The 21,954-nt window shown below is 38.9% G+C and overlaps 1 protein-coding gene across 1 annotated transcript in view; it reads left to right on the top strand.

Moving 5' to 3' along the window:
• Positions 1 to 20,649, top strand: part of DNAAF11 (dynein axonemal assembly factor 11) — an 85,022-nt gene extending 64,373 nt beyond the window's left edge. The window contains exons 11-12 of the mRNA XM_058564951.1: positions 11,901 to 11,982; positions 20,248 to 20,649. Of these exons, the coding sequence (XP_058420934.1) occupies positions 11,901 to 11,982; positions 20,248 to 20,425 (260 nt within the window). The 3' untranslated portion in view covers positions 20,426 to 20,649. The remainder of the gene's footprint in view (positions 1 to 11,900; positions 11,983 to 20,247) is intronic.
• The last annotated feature ends 1,305 nt before the right edge of the window (positions 20,650 to 21,954 follow it).

Genomic DNA, 21,954 nt, shown 5'->3' with positions numbered 1-21,954 from the left:
CAAGCAAGAATAATCACGAACTTTTTCATATGAATGGAGGTTATTTCCCACTGAGACTCTCTCTACTAAGATTGTAAAAGGATATTTTCTTTTCTTTTTAAAACATCATTATCATCCTTGGTGTTTGTCCTAACTAAATAAAATATCATTCTCAATTTTAGGCTGTGTGATGTGGATGATCCTCCATGGGGAACTGTCAGATGAGATTGCACTTTACAAATGTAAAAGGATTTTGAAGGAACCATTTGATAGTTAGATTTGTTCTACTTTTATTTCAAAGTCATGTAACTGTCTTATGTGACTGTAAATATTGATTTTACACATAAATATCAGTAACTGCACCATTAAAAATTTCCCTCAGGGGCCGGCCCGGCGGCGTAGTGGGTAAGTTCGTGCGCTCCTCTTCGGCAGCCCGGGGTGCGCAGGTTCGGATCTTGGGCACGGACCTATGCACCACTTATCAAGCCATGCTGTGGTGGCGTCCCACATATAAAGTAGAGGAAGATGGGCACAGATGTTAGCTCAGGGCCAATCTTCCTCAGCAAAAATAGAGGGGGATTGGCAACAGATGTTAGCTCAGGGCTAATCTTCCTCACCAAAAAAAAAAAATTTTTCCTCAGACAACTTGGGTATCTTTGTAATCAAAGCTAGTATTCTTATCCTTCTTATTTTTCTGATCAGTTTTTCCAAAATTTAAATTTTCTTTGCTGCCAATTATGTATTTATTTGAGATAGAATATACCTCAAAAATGTTTAACTTATACAGGTATTTTTATCTGTTCAAAGATTTTTAAATAATGTGCCAATGGTAATTTACATAGTTTCTAATATTGTGGATTAATGACCTTTTTTTAAATAGAAAAAAGACCTTGTTTTCTTTAAAGAAATTTTTTTAACAGATTCAGTGATTTACATGCTTTTCTCTATACAGTCAATCAGAACACAGTTAAGAAATAATGAAGTTATTAAAGTATCAACAATAAATTTGGATATATATATAAATTTCCTCTAATGCCAGAGGAAACTAAAGAAGTCTTATTGATTCTAAAGTTTTGTGTTAATAATATTCCTTTCTGGGAATCTGAACTTTGCATATTTAAGATTCAACACCAATATTGTGGATAATTAACTAGTAAATATGAACACCAGAAATATGTAAGAAGATGGACAATTTGCAAGTGACCCAATTCTTCTGAAATTGATACAAGGATTGCTGGACAATAGCAGTCTATTTGAATTGTAGGACTGGGCCTCCTTGCTGAGTACTCTTCACCCAGTAACTGATTCAACTCCACCACCCCTCCAAATCAAATAATTGGCTTACGTCAAGGCAGGTTGGTACCTAATGGACTTAGACAGTTTGGAAGTTTTATGAAGAAAAAAAAAAAAATGGGGAGACATTTTTAGAAATTACTTATGAGGCATGGGTGAAGACATTAAATGTGTATACTTGAGCAAAATGATGATGAAGAAAAGACGTGCTGCACCCAGAAATAAATTATATGGAAGTTATTAATATTAGATGAGGGAGTTATTTAGCATGTTTGGGTTGCCACAACGAAGAAGTAAGGTGCTATAACTCAGAAATAGAAAAACTTTCTGCAAAATTCTGAAAACTTTAGACAATTAATGAATTATTAATTAATCAATTAAAATATTTATTCAATTCATCCAAGATTTATTAAGCACTTAGTATGAATAAAGCACTGTGTGAGTTACTGTGGAAGAGGAAAAAAAAAGGATATGGGTCTCTCAGGTCCTTCCTGCCTCCTCCTTGTCGAATCCAGTGACCTTCACCCCCCACAGAGCCAGGTCTGCCCTTGCCCCAGTTTCTAAGTCTCAGTTTCAAACAGGCTCAGACTCTTCTTAAGAAGCTTCTCTTCTCTTCTGCTTAAACTTGAAATTATGTTGTTGGCTCAGAGACTAGTGTTATAGTCTTAAGTGCTGGAACCTTCTATGGCTCCCCAAATCCATTTTCCCCAATTAGACCCAACACCAACAGGGCCCAGCGTGCATGAAGCTTCAGTATGTAGTACTCCTGCCTCTTCCCCATTTGTAGACATAATAGGCAAGAATAGGCGTCTCCACTGTGATTCCATTCATTCAGATATTCTATACATTTTAATGAGCACCTACTGTGTGCTAGGCACCTGTGGTAGGTTCTTGAAAATGCAAAGAAAAAGGAAGACTTGCGCTGAATTAGATACTCCAGGGATATCTTGTTGCAGAGTTAGGATTGAGGCTATGATACCTTCCTGATATGTTACCTTGAACTGAAGACCTAATGAGTGATTCCCATTTCCCAGTCTTTGTTACATCCCTCACCCATGTCTGCTACTGAGACCCTGTCATCTTTCTAAAGCATTTCAATAGTCTTACAGAAATAGTCGTAATTGTTTTGAGTAAGGTTTCAAAAAGTTAATATTTTCCATGGAAGAAGTAGTGAAGATGATATAAAAAGAAAATTATGTGATTTATAAAACTCAGATTAAAACATGAAAATAGGAGAATTGTAAGTGGGGAGAACAAACATATAAACATTTTCTCTTTCACGACCCCCAAATATATACATTACACTTTATTCACATTGATATTTAATATAAATATTTTCAGGAAAAATAAGTAGAATTAAATAAATATGTGTAAATTACAAAGGTCATTATATAAAATAAATGCAAACAAAAGTGAACAGTTACATGAAATAGAAAAACACGAAGGAGGAAACTTAAAAAGCAGAAAATCTGTAAGAAAGTAACAGATGTAAAATCAATTATGCCCTCCACCTTACAAGAACACACCTGAATCTAAAAGACACAGGAAATATATAAAGAAAAGAATGGATAAAGCTATATTAAGTGAATGCAAGCAAAATTAGAGTAGTTATGGCAAAATTAAAATCAGACATGGTAGAATTTAAAGCAAAAAAGCATTAAATGGAACAAGGATTATTCTATAGTAACAAAATAATTTATAATAAAGATCAAACTGCCTTTTATTCATTAGATTGTACATTATTGAAGGGTATAAAGCATAAGGTCTTAGAAATACAAGGAAAAATCAACAGGATCAGCTCTACTAGAAGATTTATGACCAATTTCTGTCTTTGATATATATGATCAGCAAAAAGTAAGACTTGATTATTTGAATAATATAATTAAGATAGTTTTAAAAGTTCATAATAAAATCCTATGAAAACCTTATTTATATTTCTTAAGGAAAAAATTATAGAAATTACATTTAATTAAAAGTCAATTGAAATAAAATTGAGTATAAAATATAGAGTAAACCAACAAATAAAATTGGGAAATTCAAAAGACTGTCCTAAAATACTATTAAACTGCAAAGGAAATAAAAAATATAATTATTTATTATTTTGAAAATAAAAAACATAAATATTAGTGAACTATGTAGGTTTTAGAATCAAAGACACTTGATATGCACCTGCCAAATGACAAGCCAATTGAATGCGTAATGGGCATCATTAACTTAAAATGGGCAAATGAACCCGTGATTTCCTTCTGCAGACCTGCTCCTCCCACAGTCTTCCCTGTCCCAGAAAATGGCACGGTTATCCACCCAATTGTCCAAGTCAAAGATTAGGGAGCATCCTTGACTTGCCTCTTATCCTCACAACCTACCTCTTGTTGGCGCTCCCACTCAAATATATCCGGAATTCAGTTACTTATCACCACCTCCCCGCCTCACCCTTGTCCAAGCCAGTGTCATCTCTCAACTGATCTGCCTCATCTGAACCTCTCCCTGTTTTCCCTGCTTCTGTTCTTTCCGCTCTTTGATTCTCTCTCCATACAGAAGCCAGGGTGACCTTTTAAACAAATAAATCAGATCATTTTATTCTTCTGCTTAAAACCCACCAATGGCTTTCCATAGCACGTGGAATAATATTCAGTTCCTTGTTGTGGCCCTGAAGGCTCTGTAAGAGCTGGCTTCTGCCTAGTTTCTGGCATCTTCTTCTTCCACTTTCCTCCTCTCATTATATTCTGAACTCAGCTTTTTTCTTTCTTCCTGGAACACCATAGCCTCATTGCCCGCCCCCCCGGGAATACTTGCTTTTTTTTCTGCTAGGAGGTCTCCTCCCCTTTTCTTTTCTCACCTGTCTTCTTTGTATCATGTAGGTCTTAGCTCAAATGTTACCGTTTTCACAGGCACTTTTCCTGGTTATCAGCTAACATGGCCAGTCGCTTTCACTCAGTCATCCTTCTCAGCCATATTACCTGGCTTATTACCTGGTCATTATTAAGAAATGACCTTACTTGTTCAGATTTGTATGGTTTCTCTTCCTCTATCTAAGTGTAAGATTCGTGATAGTAGAATTCGGTTACTTATCACCAGCTCCCCGCCTCATCCCTGTCCAAGCCATTCGATGTCTGGAACAGTACCTGTCTTCAAGTAGGTACCAGATAAGTGTTATTTGAAGAATGAAATCCCAAAGCTACTTATTCATACCTAATCATGACTTATATTTTTTGAATATTTCTCCCAGCCAGGTACTTTCTTATTTTTTTTAATTAGATAATAGGATGAAGTGTTTAGCTTTGATTAATTCTAATGTGAATTATTTCTGTTTGGGTTGTTGCTTCCTATTTCCTGTTCCTGACATCTTCAGCTTCACAGACATTCTCCTATTTTCTTCTAGAGGCTTTATCATTTAGCTTGTATGTTTAGGTCTATGATCCATTTCCTATTAATTTTTATATAAGATATGAAGCAGTTGTCAAGGTTCATTTTTCTCCCATATGGATAGGCACTTCTAGCATCAAAAGATTTTACTCTCCCCACTGAATTGCTTTGTCACATGTGTAAAAAATCAATTGCCTTTTTAAGGAAGCATCTCTTTCTAGCCTTTGTCTCTTGTTCCATTGATCTGTTCATCCTTATGCCAATACCACATTATGTTGATTACTGTAGCTTTATAATAGAGCTTGAAGGCTGTAATTGCTCAAACTTCTTTCTTTTACATGATCATTTTGGCTGCTCTAGGTCCTTTGTATTTTTATATAAATTAAGAATCAGCTTGTCAATTTCCGTACAGAAACCTGTTGGGATGATGACTAGGATTGCACTCAGTCTTTAGGTCAACCTGGGAAGAACATCTTAACTTTGTTGAGTTTGCCAATTTATGGTCATGAGGTTTCTCTCTATTAGGTGTGTTGAAAGTTCTCTTTCAACAGCATTTATAGTTTTAGGTGTAGAACTTATGCTTTTGTTAAAATTACTCCTAAACATTTTATGTTTTTTGTCACCATTGTAGATAAAATTATTTTTTCAATTTTTTATTTTTTTAATTATTGGCCACTAGCATATAGAAATAAAAGTGATGTTTGTGTATTGAGCTCATTCTATTCTCATAATTACTTCTAGTAATTTTTTCATAGATTGCTTAGAGTTTCTTATCTTAAAAACATCGCGTCATCTGTGAATAGTTTTACTTCTTACTTTTCAAACGTTATTCCTGATTTATTGTTTATTTACTTATTTATTGTTGGAAAGCGCCTCAAGAGAAAGCCCAGACAATCATAGGACTCACTTCATTTATTCCCTTCTCTCATAGATCACAGTCCTGCACTGCCCATTGTCCACTGTCAGAAAACAGCTGTTAAATTTATTTTTGTTCAGTTTTCTAGTTGTTTATGGCAGTAGATCAAATCCAGTACCAGTTCTTTCAACATGGCCACAAGTGGGCTTTGCCTTAATTTGAAGCATGTTTTCACTGACAGGTTTTCTTTTTTGTTGTTTGACATTTTAAAGATGCTGTTGAATTGTTTCTAAAAGAGAAGTCAGCAATAATTCCTACTTTTGTCCGCTGTATATAGTGTGTCATTTTTCTCTGGCTACTTTCAAGATTTTGTCCTTATCACTTATTTTTAAATTGTATTTTTCTTCCTTATCCAGCTTGGGGTTCTATTAGGTCCTTAAATCATTATACATATGCATTTCAAAAAATTTGAGGTGTTTTCAGCCATTATTTTTTTAAGTATTTGTCCTACCCAATCTCCTTTTGTCTCCTTTTAAGACTCGGACCAGATATATGCTGAACTGCTTGATATCGCCCGCCTGTCACAGAGATTTTGGGTGTTTTTAAAAATATTTTTCCTTCTATTATTCAGATTGGATAATTTCTACTGACCTATCTTCCAGTTTACCGACCCTTTCTTTTGCCATCTCCATTCTGCTGTTATTTCTATTCAGTGAATTTTTTTTTAATTTCAGATGTTGCACTTTTCAGTTCCTAAATTTCCATTTAAAAACAAATTTCTATTTTTCTGCTGAGATTCTTGATATGTTTATTCATCATCTAATTCCAACAACTGGATCATCATGTGGTCTGTTTCCTGTTTTTCTTGGCTGTGAAGCCAGAAACATTTTCACATTTATTCATTTCTAGTAATTTTTTATTGTACCTAGACACTGTAGATGATATATTGTAGAGACTCCATATTCTTTTATCTTTCAAAATTCCTTCTCTCTGCCAGCAAGTAATCCCGGTCTCATAGGAATATCGGGAGGTGGAGGGTTAAATAAAATATGTAAAATATCTAGCATAGGTAGGCATGTGCCCAGCACATTGTCGGGGTCTAATAAGTAGTTGCATGTTCTCTTCTCCCTCCGGACTCTCATGTCTTATGAGCTTCCTAAGGGAAGGTTCTGGGTCTGAATAATCTTCGCCATATGTTTGTTGAATTATATTAATCAGTTTTATTTGTTGAGACCTCAACATGTTCTTTCGACTGAGTTAAACAACTAAATCACTGAGAAAAAAATACTGCAAAGGTCCCCATCACCTCTTGTGTGAAGTCCAAGCACCTTCAAATACAGTTTCCCAAAATCTGACCTCTGCCTAGTGCTTCAGCCTTATTTCCACCTATTATCTGCCTAATATTCTGTTCTAGTTTATGTGGTCATTTACCTTCCTGTCTTTGTTCATGCTTTTTTCTCTCCCTGGAATGTTCTTCATCTCCTGCATGACCTTCATCTTCTGACAAATTCCTACTTATTCTTTAAAATTCATATAGAACCTCACATCCTCCAGTAAGCTCTCTTTGATCCCTGCTCACCAGGCCACTCAGTATGGATCTCTCCTTTGGGCTTCCATTGGAGTCTCTGCGTATATCTATCAATTTCACTTTCTTCCTCATATTTTCACTGCTTATGTGTCTTTATCCCTCATGAGATAATCAGGGATAATTTTTTAATCTATCATTCCATATCTACCACTTGGTCTTATGCTTGGCACATAATAGATGCTCAGTAAATATTTCTTTGAGAAGATTTAATGGAGGTAATAGTTGAAACCATGATACGAAGTGAAAATCCAAGAGCAAAAGAAATTTACTTCTGATTTTTATGAATACTATTATTTAAGAAGTCAGGGTAAATTCATAGGAAAAAGTTAAAAAGTTGATTGTTTTATATTTTCTTTCTCAACAAATATTTCCGGTTATATTCGTTTTTCTTTGTCCATTCACTCTTTTAATTTGCCACTAGCAAGTCTTCATCTGAAATAGAGTGATTGTTTGCTCATTCTTATTTAACTTCATATAAATAACTATTAAGTTGAGCCGTGTTAAATCACTGTTTTGTAGGTCAAAAATAGTCAGATATTGATAATTTCTATGGGTCAACCTAAGTATAAGGGTTAAGAGCTAGGTTTCTCTCCTTTGCATCTGTTTACTATATTTTTACACAGCTCACATAGTCTCAGTTTCTTAGTAACTTTACAGTTGCAAAAGCAACCACATGCCTTTTGTTAAAGTAAATATAGATTGTCTCTGTGTGGGGTGCTCCCTCACGAAGGAAGGCGACTCAATCCCAGGGTACTATTTAAGCAAAGCCTGGAAAGTCATGTCAGGAGAGCCTTAGAAGGGACTTTTGCATTCCATAGAAAAGTGGGCTCGATCACGACCTCCATGTTCACTCCCAACTTTCAGCTGTGTGACTCAATGAGAGTTAAAATAATGTAACAGCATTAAAATGTTAATTTATACTGTCGTGCCTATACCACAATTGAATTTTCAAGTAGTTGATTACATTCTCTCTATGCATTCAGGAAACCATGAGTCCCACATTATCTAATTTATTAAAAATACTTTGGCCCTTACAACTTTTCCATTAGTCACCCCTAAGCACACTTAGTACAGATGAATAAGATGTTCAGGGTTAATGAACATCACTTCCTAGAGGAAGAGTGACACTGGGACTGCAGGTATGGTGGGAAACCAGATGGCAGTACCTCAGTGCCTTGAAACTCTGAACCTGTGATCCTCTGCTTGGGAAAATCAGATCTCTTATCGGAACAGTTTTACCTGCTGTTAATATAAATATTGGTGTTAAGATGAATTTTGGTGTTAATGTGAATGTTGGTGTTATAATATTTTTATTACTACTGATTTCTTAATTCCTTCCAACTTTTAACTTAAAAGAATCTTTGAAACTAAATAAGCTGAAAATATCTTTTAAAAATAAGAAACACATTTAGATTCTGATGCATAGCAAATTCCCTATGAAGAAAAGTTCCAAATTTGTGATTCTATTTGCATTTCCATAAACACAGAGAATCTTTGTCTGATCTTGTTATGTGACAAATAACAGTGTTAGAAACGAGGTGTTTTAAGTCTCTAATTATGCATATGCTTCCATTCTTGTTAGTGCATTTACAACGTGAAGCAATACAAAACTTGTACTTTTGGCTCAAGAGCTTTTTTCTTAAAGCTGACATTTTAATAAATTTTAACTAACATTGGCCTCATTTAATGTAATTTAAATATTGAAAAATAAAAAAGTGGCTAAGATGCCATTGCTCCCCAGGAAGCAGATTCTGAGATGGAGATGAGGATGTGAAATGTTTGTTAAGGAGTTCTCTAGGGATGCATGCCTGTGGGAGGGAGGGGGAAACGAGGACTGGGGAAAGGGAAGAGTTGAGCTGCAGTGCAGCCCCAACAAAGGCCTCAGCCAGTGCCTCAGCGAGCTCTGTGGCTGACATGGTCCTTTCGAGTTGTCCTGAGTCAGACTAAGGGAGCAGCCTTAGACCCCACATTGATCAAAGAGGTTGGAAGGTAGGCTCCAGGCTTGCACACTCACATAGGAGTTCCAGGTCCCAGGCATGTCAAGGAAGGAGCAGAGAGTTCCAGAACTGAAAAAGCCATGTGGTCAAGGACCACAGATGAATTAGGGGTAACTGTATGGACGGATGTCCTTCACCCAGAAAAAGGATCCAGAAGCCCACACACACATTTGGGGCCCACCTTTGTGATCTTCTCATCTCTCTGGCTTGGTCAATATAAGTTAAAATTACTTAAAATTAAATAAAATTAAAACTTCAGTGTCTCACTTGCACTAACCACATTTCAGATGCTCAGGAGTCCCATGTTAGCACAGAACATTTACATATACCAGGCGGCCCCATCTCTCGGAGGTCCCACTGCCTCCCTGAGACACTGCAGGAGGAAGTCACCAGTTCTCATTACCCTAACATCTACGACCTTTCTCTGCTTCCCTCAACTGGGAGGCATCTCTAGTCTCCTCAATTCTATCTTTCTTTTCTTTCATATTTGATGTTAATATGGCTTAATAAGCCAGAACTGGAATCAATAGCAATTGAAAAGTGTTTCCATTCCCTTAAGGACAGGCCAGGAAGGTGGGGGAAATATTAGTATTCATCGCACTAGTTCAGTTAAAGGAAGAAAACTATTTAGGCTTTCATATTAAAATAGCGTAAACATTCATACTCTACCACACTAACTATCCAAAAATATAACATTGTTGGCCACCAAAAAGTTAATGGAAAACAATAAAATTATGGCATGAAATATATTTTAATACACAGCAAATAAAACATTTTAGAATTAGCTTGCTCCAAAACACTGTTTGGTGATAATAAAAACCTTCTTTGTTGGGTGAGCCTTTCCATGAGTCACCTTCTTTAATTATTCAGCAAACATTGCATTGGTGGCTTTGGTTGCTGATTTCTTCCATAATATTCTTCTACAAGTTTTTGTTATGCAGACAGTAGTTCTTTTAAAACATTTCTGAACAAACTCTTCCAGACTTGAAATTTAATGTCTTTAGTACATGGAGTATTCATTCTTTTTTTCTTCTGGAGTCTCAGCGGAGACTGGTTTGTGCCATTGCACAAACCATTTTTGATGCTTAAAGGTATTTTTCCAAGGCAAGTGTTCAATATATATTAAAAAGGTGGTGTTTAATCAGATAATTTCTTTCTGCATGGTGCATAGGCCCTCCCATGAGGTGTATGGGAAGGGAGCTGAACTAAATCACACATATATATGCAGATTGAACTTATAAAATATTATGGAAAAATACACAACTTCTCTATCTGAAAAAACTGGTTCTTGTACCACTACAAAGAAGGATTGCCATCGAGGGATGGTTATCCAGACTAGGATTCATATGTTCATTTGTTCATTCATCATCATTTATTGAAACATACATGTGATAAACAATGGGCTAGGCTTTTGGGGGTTCTGACCCATGGAGCATACAACCAAGAATCACTAGTCAAATGGGAACCAAAATACCCCATCTGTTAATTTGGTTAAGTGCCCAGCACTCCAATGCAAAGGTCTAGTAAAGACTGGATTGGAGAATCTGCTTTAGGATTGAGGCTAACCCGAGCTCCTAACTCCCTTTACAAATACAGACGGTGAGTCCAGCATGCTTGCCTGAGCTAGCAGATGGGAGTAGGGGTGGTGACTGGGCCTTCAACGTCCAAGCCTAGTCTTTCTGCTTCATCAGTAGCATGGATCCGACCACTGCTGTGCAACGCATCAAGTCTCAGGCAGAAGAGAGAAGGAATGGCAGATGTTCCTCACCTTTCAGAGGAGTGACTCTGCCCACCACTGACATGTGGCCAGTAAATGAGTCATTTCCCCACCAAAGAGAAGCTGCTGACACAGGTTGGGGGAGAAATGTAAACTCACTCCAGATCTCTCTCTTTCTTGAAAAGAAAGGGCAGAAGCCCCCACGTTGCTTAGTGGACGAAGGCAGCATGAGGAGAAGAGTTTTAAAATTCCTTCTCTCCACCAACAAGTAATCCCTGTCTCATAGGAATATTGGGGCACGGGGGTTAAATAAAATATAAAATACTTGGTATAGGTAGGCATGTGCCCAGCACATTGTCCAGGTCTAATAGGTAATCGCGCTTTCTCTTCTCCCTCCACACTCTTGTGTCTTATGAGCTTCTTGTGGGAAGGTGCTGGGTCTGAACAATGTTTGCCACATGTTTGTTGAATTAAATTGATCAGTTTTATTTATTGACACCTCAACATGCTTAGCATTGAACTTGAGTTTAAAAGAAGTAGCAGAATTACAGAATTTTTCAGACCAAGAAGGGACCTTCAAGGTCATATGTAATTTCCTCATTTTACAGAGGAAGGAACCCAGGTCTGGTGAGCTGGGAGGATAGGGATTCAGGCTTCCAGCTCAGAGTGCTTTCCGCTGCAGTACAGTCACTGGAAGCTCCTTAAAGAAGCTTAATGGGTCTTAATCACATCTGGACGCCTAACACCCCAAAAAGTGTCTGGCATGTTGTTGGCTCTCAGAAACTATTTGTCAAATGAATTGATTCACCATATCCCCCTACTTGGCCTTTGGCAAATGAAGTAGACCTCGTGGCTTTGCAAGACTATTGCAAACAGATATAATTTATAATGTAAGCTTCTCATACCACAGATAGGGGCTTAAAGTTAGACTCTTTCATGGAATATGTAATGTGTTTGTTTTAGCATTGTAATGTAATGCAATTGCATTACACCAATGTAATGCAAATGTTTTAGCATCTTAAAAATCTATATAGTGTATATATTTGAAGATATATCAGAGAGTAATGTACCACTTAGTGTGTGTTGTACTTTTGTTTCAGGTAGACGAAGTAATCACAGTTTGTCGAGGAACATCCAAGTGTGTGAAAAGTACCTTGGACAGCAGCAAAGAGCGAACAACCGAAAGGTACCACTCTCCAGGCGGCTTTAGCTTATTGTAGCCTTCTCTTCATTGTCATTTGGTGGCTAGAATGCACCTTCCCAAAATATACAGTTATTTAAAGTTAAAAATGATTCATACCATGGATGTTAATGTTTATTCCCAAAGCTCAGACTCTTGATTTGTAAGGCTCTTGGTCCCTATAAAACAAATCTGTGTGCATATAGGTCCCCATTTCTTGTGATAATAATAATGAGTGGTGACATCAACAGCGATGACTGCTCTGACATCTCCTGAGCACTTGCTTTGTATCAAGCACTGTTCTGTGTGCTTTACCTTTATTAGCACATTCAACCCTCACAACTAATCCTCAGTTTACACATGGGGAAAACGAGGGAGAGAGACATTGAGAATGTCCGAAGGTCTTGTAGGTGTGACATGTTGGGACAACCATGCTGAGTCCAGCCCATACTGCTGCTTGCACTGCATCCCTTTTATGACCCACATGTCACTTCACAGATTCTAAGAGGTTCAGGGCATCAAGGGCCAAGAGGCTCCATCTGTGCTCTCCGGTCAACCTCCTAATCATAGGTCATCTTCCAGCCTTTGCTTAAGCTTCTTTCCCAACAAGACCCTCCTTCTTTCAAGAGAATATTCATCCCGTTCCCAGTGTTCCCCAGTGTTAGAAAGCTTCTCTTTGATTCCTCACTGAAGACCTAGCTTTGCCCCCAGGAGACTCAGAACAAAGCCCACCTCTTGTAAGCCGTGACATCCTTTAAAGTATTTTGGACAAAGCTCTCATGATTTCCCAGTTCTTCATTGGAATGAACTTCCCAGTTCTTTCAAGTTTCCTTCTACTTGTCATGGTTTCCAGACTCTTACCATCCAGATGGCAAAATCTATTTTGAACCAAGGCAAACTATCTTTGTGATACAAATATATATGCTAGAATTATCATTATAAAAATACCTGAACAAGAGTTATATTTATGTCTTGCGTAATACAAACAGTCAGGCATTCGTACATTCAAAGACAACTGTCGAAGTTTTGTAGAGATTTTCAAGCATGGAGTTTGCTTGCACAACAGGTATGGAATTGAATTCCTACTGAAAAGTGGGTTGCTGTTTTTAACCTTGGAAATCCACTCTCATATTTCCCAGCTTAGTGATTTCCATTTCAGAGACATATGTAATTTACAGAGATCTGAGGGTATTATGACTATTATGAATATTCACAGTTATAATTAAGCCCCAGCAGCATCAACATACGTAAAGAGCCTGAATCTAATTTGTGAGGAGTCGCAGGGATGGGAAACCGAGTCATTGCAAATGGTTTGGAGCTGGTTTTCAGGCCCCAGGAAAATCACCGTTACTGTGATTACACTTGAGGATTAGAGATGTCTTAGCACAGTTCTTCACAATAGTGCCGCCTAAGTATTTTTGCAAAGCCTTTCTTTTTCATTTCATACTGAGAAATGATCACCTCACAACCATACATAAGATATCTATATGAAGGTTGTCTGTGATGCTCCTTTATCACTGACAAACTTCACGATCTACATTTTCTCAGCCTCTGGCTGGGCAACCCCATAACCACACAGCTGCCCGTTAAGGCTGCACACGGGAAAAGGTCAGGCTGGTGGTTAGTTTGAGGGAAAGAAGGACACAGGTGCAGCTGTATATTGGGAGGACGAGAATAGGCCCTCAACCCCCTCACAGACAGAGTGGTCCTTTTCTCATGCTGTGGAGATGGAGTGAATGGAAGGAGAAGAGCAAATGAAGCAAGGTTTCGTTCATGGGACCAGACAGGATCATATTTTGGGGGGAAGGTAACTGATTCAGTGAACTCTTGTGGTCCTGTGACACTGTACATGACAGAAGACACACAACTTCCTCAAAAATGGATTTATTGAATGTTGTCTACTCTGTGCTATATGATGCTATGCATTATCTTATCTTTAATCCTCAAAATAACTACAAGATAAATCCTATGATTCCTAATGTACTGAGGTTCAAAGAGGCTGAGTAATTTGCCCAAGATGACAAAGTTGCTAAGCGCGTGGTGGAACCAGGATTGGTCCATTCTTGGGCTTGCCTTCTTACTCTCTTCCTGATGTCCTTTTTTTTCAAATAGATTTTCTTCTTTAGAGCAGTCTTAGGTTCACAGCAAAATTGAGTGGAAGGCACAGAGGTTTCCCATATATCCACTTCCCCTACTCATGCATGGCCTCTTCCATTATCAACATCCCCCATCAGAGTGGTACATTTGTCAGAATTGATGAACCTACACTGACACATCACCATCACTCAAAGTCCATAGTTTACATTAGGGTTCAAACTTGGTGTTGTTCATTCTATGGGTTTGGACAAACGTATAATGACATTTATCACCCATTATAGCATCATACAGAGTAGTTTCGTTGCCCTAAAAATCCTCTGTGCCCTACCTGTTCATCTTTCTCTCCCTACTAACCCCTGGCAACTAATGATCTTTTTACTGTTACCATAATTTTGCATTCTCCAGAATGTTATATAGTTGTCATCATACAGTGTGTAGCCTTTTCAGATTGGCTTCTTTCCCTTAGTAATATGCATTTAAGGTTCCTCCATGTCTTTTCATGACTTGATAGTGCATTTCTTTTTATCACTGAATAATATTCCATTGTCTGGGTGTACCACAGTTTATTTATCCATTCACTCCTTGAAGGACATCTTGGTTGCTTCCACTTTTGGGCAATTATGAATAAAGCTGCTATAAACATCGTGTGCAGGTTTTTGTGTGGACATAAGTGTTTTTTTGTGTGTGTGTGTGAGGAAGATCAGCCCTGAGCTAACATCCACGCCAATCCTCCTCTTTTTGCTGAGGAAGCTGGCCCAGGGCTAACATCTATTGCCGATCCTCCTCCTTTTTTTTTTTTTTTTTTTGCCTCCCCAAAGCCCCAGTAGATAGTTGTATGTGGTAGTTCCACATCCTGCTGGTTGCTGTATGTGGGACGCCGCCTCAGCATGACCGGACAAGCAGTGCGTCAGTGCGCGCCTGGGGTCAGAACCCGGGCCGCCAGTAGCAAAGCGCAAGCATTTAACCGCTAGGCCAGGCGGCCAGCCCCCTGGACATAAGTTTTAACTCCTTTGGGTAAATACCAAAGAGCGCAATTGCTGAATCATATGATAAGAGTATGTTTAGTTTTGTGAGAAACTGCCAAACTGTCTTCCAAAGTGGCTGTACCATTTTGCATCCCCATCAGTGGTGAATGAGACTTCCTATTGCTCCACATCCTCACCAGCATTTGGTGTTGTCAGTTTTCTGGATTTTGGCCATCTTAATAGGTGTGCAGTAATATCTCCTTGTTGTTTTAATTTGCATTTCCCCGATGACATATGATGTAGAGCATCTTTTCGTATGCTTATTGTCAACTGCACATCTTCCCTAGTGAGGTGTCTAAGAAGGTCTTTGGCCTATCTTTCAATCATATTGTTTGTTTTCTTATTATTGAGTTTTAAGAGTTCTTTGTATATTTTGGATAACAGTCTTTTATCAGATGTCTTTTGCAAATATTTTCTCCCACTCTGTATCTTGTCTTTTCATTCTCCTGAAATTGTCTTTCACAGAGCAGTTTTTAATTTTAATGAAGTCCAACTTGTCAATTATTTCTTTCATGGATCATGCCTTTGGTGTTGTCTCTAAAATGTCACCATACTGAAGGTCATCTGGGTTTTCTCCTATGTTATCTTCTAGGAGTTTTATAGTTTTGCATTTCACGTTTAGGTCAATCATCCATTTTGACAAAGTTAATTTTTGTGAAGGTTGTAAAGTCTGTGTCTAGATTCATTCTTTTGCACATGGATGTCCAGTAGTTGCTGCACCATTTGTTGTATTGCCTCTGCTCCTTTGTCAAAGATCAGTTGACTGTATTTATGGAGGTCTATTTCTGGGCTCTCTATTCTGTTCCACTGCTCTACTTTTCTATCCTTTGCCAATACCACACTGTCTTGATTTCTGTGGCTTTATAGTAAATCTTTAAGTTGAGTAGTGTCAGTCCTCCAACTTTGTTCTTCTCTGTCAATATTGTGTTGGCTGTTCTGAGTCTTCTGTCTCTCCATGTAAACTTTAGAATCAGTTTGTCAATATCCACAAAGTAACTTGCTCAGATTTTGATTGGGTTTACATTAAATGTACAGATCAAGTTGAGAAGAACTAACATCTTGACAATATTGAGTTTTCCTATCCATAAACATGGATGTCTCCCCATTTATTTAGTCTTCTTTGATGTCCTCAATCAGAGTTTTGTAGTTTTCCTCAGAAACCAGAAGTCACCTCATGGTATCTTTTAATGAACAGAAGATCATATTTTTAAAATAATCAAAATCATATTTCAAAATAATCAAAATTATTAAACTTTTTTTATGGTTAATGCTTTCTTTGTCTTGTTTTAGAAATCCTATCCTACCTTGAGGTCATAAAGGTAGTTCCTTATGTTATAAGGCTTTGTAGTTTTTCCTTTAACATTAAGGTATAATCCTTCAGGAACTGATTTTTGTTTAAGGTCTGGCAGTTTTTTTAGGAGATGACAACTTGATTTTTTCCCATGTAGACACCCTACTGTCCCTTATTAAAAGTTTATACTTTCCGTAATGATCAGCAAGGCCACCTCTGTCATAGATCATGTGTCTACATATGTGTAGGTCTGTTTCTAGATTCTATTCTGTTCTATTTACATAGTTTTATAGTAAGCTGATAATTATTAGGAAAAGTCCTCTTGACTTTGACTTCTTTTTCTTCTTGAAGAGTTGGCTGTTCTTGGCCCTTTGTGCTTCTATATAAATTTTAGAAACAAATTGTCGTGTTTCTCACACACTCACACACACAAGTGCATTGGGATTTTGTTTGGAATTCTATTGGATGTATAGATCAATTTAGAGACAACAATCCTTATAATATTGGCGCCTCTCTCTTTTTTCAGTCTTATTTGGTATCTCTCAGTAAAATTTTACTTTTCCCATGAATATACCCATGTTTTATTAATTTTTAGGTGTGTGATATTTTTGATACTATCACAAATATATTATGTTTTGTTTGTTGCTAGTATATAGATTTGCAATTTGTTTTTACTGTGGTAAAATACACATAACATAAAATTCACCATTTTAATCATTTAAAAGTGTAGAACTCAGTGGCATTTAGTATATTCACAATATTGTGCACCGATCACCGCTGTGTAATTCAGTTTTGTGTTTGATTTTGCACCAGGAAACCCTGCTAATCTCTCTTATTATTTTATTCATTTGTCTGTTGGTTCTTTTGGATCTTCTATATATCTATATATTTTCTATATATCTGTATATCTTTTGGATTTTCTATATAGTGAAGAATGCTGGCTTTCTTTCTTCCCAATCCTGTACCTTTTCTTTCTTTTTCATGCCTTGCTGTGTAGGGAAAGACTCCAGTGCAGTGTTGTCTGGAGGGTGACAGCAGGCATCTCTGTCTTATTGCCGGTCCCAGAGGGCACATTCTCAACACTTTGCTGTTAAGTCTGAAACACTTTATTTAAACATAGTGAGTGTAGTGGTTTTATAATTCATGCTTCGTGTTCAGTACCTGAAGTTTCTGTGTTTCTGTGTCTGTTCCCATTGCTTCTGCTGGTTCTCACACGCAAGGCCCTTTTTCCCAGGGTGCTTCTTTACTTTGCACTGTGAGCTGCTCCACTGCCTTAGAAGATAGTTTGAGGGCTTCTCAGAGGCCTGGCAGGTGCTTGGCCAGGGAACATTGGCATGTGCTTTGGGGCAGACCCCGAGGTCTCCACTCTACATTCAAGATTGAGGGGTTTTAACCACCAGCTTCTGTAAACCCATGGAAGCACCAGCTTGTGGTGACACCTCAGGCTTCTTCTGTCCCATTGAGGCAACAGTCCTCTCACTCCCCTGGGGAGGTGAGCAGAGTGGGGTTACTTCTCATTCGCTGTTACACAAGAGAGAAGCCCTTTGGGACCGCAGCCTTAGTGGAGAGAGGGTGTCCTGTTAGACTGCCCACCAGCCGTGCTCAGGGCCTTGACCTCTGTCCCCAGACTCCAGCAAGACCAATGCACAGCTTTAGGGGCTCAGCGGTTACCCTCAGGGCAAAGGGGGCTTCGGGGATCCACTTCCCTCTCTGGGTTCCTCCTTTCACTGAATTCTGACCTTGTAGTTCCTTTTTATCTTATCAGATCTTTCATGAGCGCTTAAAGTTTTCAGTGGAGGTGGGAGTCTTCGATCCAAATATGCTAGCTCACCATATTACCAGAAGAAAGTTCTTTCCTTATGTTCTTTAATAGAAGGAATCAATCTTTGATGTGTTTTATGCCTGGTGATTTCAGACATTTTCTCTTTTTCTCTCTTCCCTGGTAATAAATCTGTTCACTTTGTCTTCCAGTTGCTCTTACTAGACTCTCGAGGTTCTGGTTCTGACAGCCAGGTGGTGGGTAGACCCAGCAACGGGCATCTGTCACTTCAGGCCTCTGACATTGAGGCAGGAAGCAGCAGAGAAGAGCCCCTCTCCTCTTTATTTTGGGGGTTAGTGTGCCCCTCAAGTGCCCCAGGCCTAGCTGCTCACTGTCTATCACCCAGAGACTCATGAGTAATTAAAGTCCTGCATGCAAATGATTCCTCCCCACCTCTGAAGTAGGTGAGCTCTATATGATTGTAGACTTGCTACATTCACTGTTTGTTACTGAGATCCAGAAGTTATGGTCCAAGAGATATGCCTGGAGGTGAGATCGGCTGCTTTTCCTCCAAGTCAAGGACAATATAATTATAATAGATGAATTTGGATATTTACTTAATTAAGCCACAGATGTATAGCCTTTTAAGTAAGAACACAGTAGTTGAAAATAGAGCTATATTTAATAATGACTGTAATGTAGGTCTTTGAAAACTGTAACTTCCTCCATAGTTTATAGTGTACAATCTGGGTCTTAAGTATCCACTACTTTGTACTGTTTGTGTACTTTGTATTTTTCTTCAGCAGGTCCATATGTATTAGGCGGAATACTAAGAGGAAGCAAAAACTCGGATGCCTTCCAGGGCCGAGCAGATGACAGCAATGGGGGGGAAGGGTTTCAAGAACAATAGAGAGTTCACACTTTCAAAGAAAATCAAATCTGCCTCCCCCACAAATTGTGTCCACTGCATGAATTTGGTCTGAGGACCTCAGTTTGCAGCTCTTGGATTAGACTGACTATGATTTTCTTTAGGCCAGAGAAAATTTTTATTTAATTTCATTGTCCCACAATAGTATAATAATTTTTTTTCCATTTATTCAACAAGGATTTAGTCAGTAAAGCTGTATGCCAAGGAAACGAGATGAAAGAGACAATATCTTTGCTTCAAAGATGTCAGTCTAGTAGGGAGAACAGACCAATAATGAGACGATTACGTGACAATGTGATAAATTTTGTAGTGAGCACCATGCCGCACTATTAGATTCTACCAGGAAATTCGTCTATGTGCACAGACTGTGGGACTGCTGGCGTCTCGCACAGCAACTGGAAGATAGTAGGCGCTTAATATGTATCTGTTGAGTGACTGAATGGTGCAGTGATTCCAAAATAGTTTGACTGATCGTCAAAACCACTGGGGGAGCGTTATATAAATACAGATTACTGGGCCCAACTCCAGGCCTGTGGAATTGACACTGCCAGAAAGGCAGCCCAGTGCCCTGTATTATCTAGAGTTTTCTCTATGGCTACGATAAAGGGAATCATTGGGCAGCAGAGGTTCTTTCTTGTTCTGTTGCAGTCTAGCTATTGCTGAGAGAACTGGGTGCAGGCAGTAGGAGCAGGTTCTTGTGGGAGGGGAAGTTGGTGGGCTGAGCTTTGCTGTGCACCTGAACTTGTAGCATAAATGCCCCTGCCACACCATGGCAGGCTGTGTCGTCTGAAGCAGCGGGGACCAGCAGCCTGGTTCGCTACCTTCAGGTTTAAGACCTGCCTGGAGTGATTCTGCTGTTGATTCTGGCTATGGGGCTTTGCCTGCTGTGTCATCTCAATTATCAAAAATTTCTTAGGTAAGCAGAGTCTCCCAGCTGACCTCCCCACCAGCTGCCTGTGCATTAGCACAGCCCTGTAGCACTTTTTAGCACTTCCTTTCTCCATGGGTCAGACTCTTGCTTCTACAAGGCTCTAAGCTACTTGAAACCAAGCTATTTTTTTCTCTACGCTCTGCCAAGGTTTGCTGAATAAATGAGTGAATGAGTTGAATCTATTTGAAACTTAACTTAAAATGATATATCAATTTCCTTTTGCCTTTTTTGCTGTTGTAGAAGCAAGCACATTGAGAAACTAGAAGTAGATCCTAACAGGCATTCCTTCCCTGATGTGGCTAACATAGTTCAAGAGACGAAGCACATTCCCAGAAGAGTTCGATCTGAACCCAAAATTACACCAAGTAAGGAAGATCCAGACTTTGAAGATAACCCTGAAGTGCCTCCATTGATCTGAAACATCAGGCTGCATTGACTGTGACCCGCCAGGCCCCGTTTTGCTCAGCAAAGAGAGTTTATGTGTGTCATTTATGGGATACACACAGAGTTTTTTATCAATATTATCACTCCAGCGTTGTAGCTCCTACTTTGTACAGTAATATTCTTAAACTAGTTTAAAATTAAAATGTGTATCTTAAAAGTGCTATGACCATCATTTTTCTATAATAAAGTGTTGGCTATTGAAAATGTTTGGTAATTCATAGAACTATTACACAAAGCCGTTGATTATAAAACACAGAACTGCATGCATATGCAGATACATGAAGTCGTAGACAAAACGACTGATTATTCAGTTAGTACTTCAGCAAATTGGTCAAGCTCGGAAGTTAAAACTGTAATTTCAGATCAAATTGGAATGCTTTAATACGATTTTAAGCAATGTTTCCATTTTCCTCTCATGATGTGTCTGCTTTCTCTGGTGGCGTTGTCTCATGGCAAGAAGATGAGTTTTGAAATGAGACACCCTGAAGTTGGATTCCAGCTCAGTCGCTTTGTAAAGACGTGCAGTGAGTCCTTTAACTTTGCTGAGCCTGTATTTGGGGAATGATGATACTTGCCTTATGTGTAGGTTTGTCTCAAAATGAGCTATCTCAAGTGCCCAATATAGCGTCTGTTACACATTTTCTCATCCTCCTCCCCTCCCTTCTCCTCCCGTGCTCCTGCTTTCCACTTACACTACAGGAAAAATTAGTGCTCCTCTCATCACGATGTGCTAGCATTTCAGTCCAGCTTCCCCAAACACGCATTCAGCAAATACTTATTGAGCAACTACTGAGTCCTAGGAACTGCTCTGTTCATCAACGGTTCAGTGGTAACAAAGCAGCAAAATATACAAACATGTGCTGTGTCAGTGCTGACAAGGCTGTGAGGCAGAGTCAGAGTGAGGGGATAAAGGGTGATGGGGTGCTTTACAGACAAGGCCTCCTGGGAAGCCCCTCCTAATAAGCTAACGTTTTAGCAGAGAACCAAAGTGTTTCAGTCAGAGTTCAGTCGCAAAAACCGAGCCACTATACATATGATGGGAAAAAGGGATCGATTATAGGAATTTGACTTTACAAACACATGGGAGGAGATGGGAAGTGAAATTCTAGAAGGGAGAGAAGGATAAGTGGAGAAAGAGGTGCAGCTGGGCAATGCCAAGCCTGCATAGAATCTGAGAAGCAAAGCATATCCGGATGCTGAAGTGGGGCCATGAGCAGGGAGCTTGTAGAGAGGTCGGTGGAAATTATCCACTCTGTTGAAATGGTTGCCTCTGTGTAGCTGCTGCCTCTGGGGTCCGCAGCCAAGCTCCTGGCGGGTGGCTTGGGGCCAGCCTTGGTCAGCAGTCCTGTAGTAAGAAAGACGGGACGGATGCGTTGAGGAGGGCAAGGGCAAACTGGAGCTGTGGGCACCTCCGCGTCTGTCCCTCACCGTGTCTGACTGCATCGACCATCAGAGTGGAAAGCCTTCTGCATCCATTCCACCTCCCAAACCTCCTGCAGGTTC

The sequence above is a fragment of the Diceros bicornis genome, chromosome 21 (genome assembly GCF_020826845.1).
Source record: "Diceros bicornis minor isolate mBicDic1 chromosome 21, mDicBic1.mat.cur, whole genome shotgun sequence".
Lineage (NCBI taxonomy): Eukaryota > Metazoa > Chordata > Mammalia > Perissodactyla > Rhinocerotidae > Diceros > Diceros bicornis.
The sequence above is the reverse complement of the archived record's forward strand: the minus strand, read 5'-3'. Positions and strand labels throughout refer to the sequence as shown.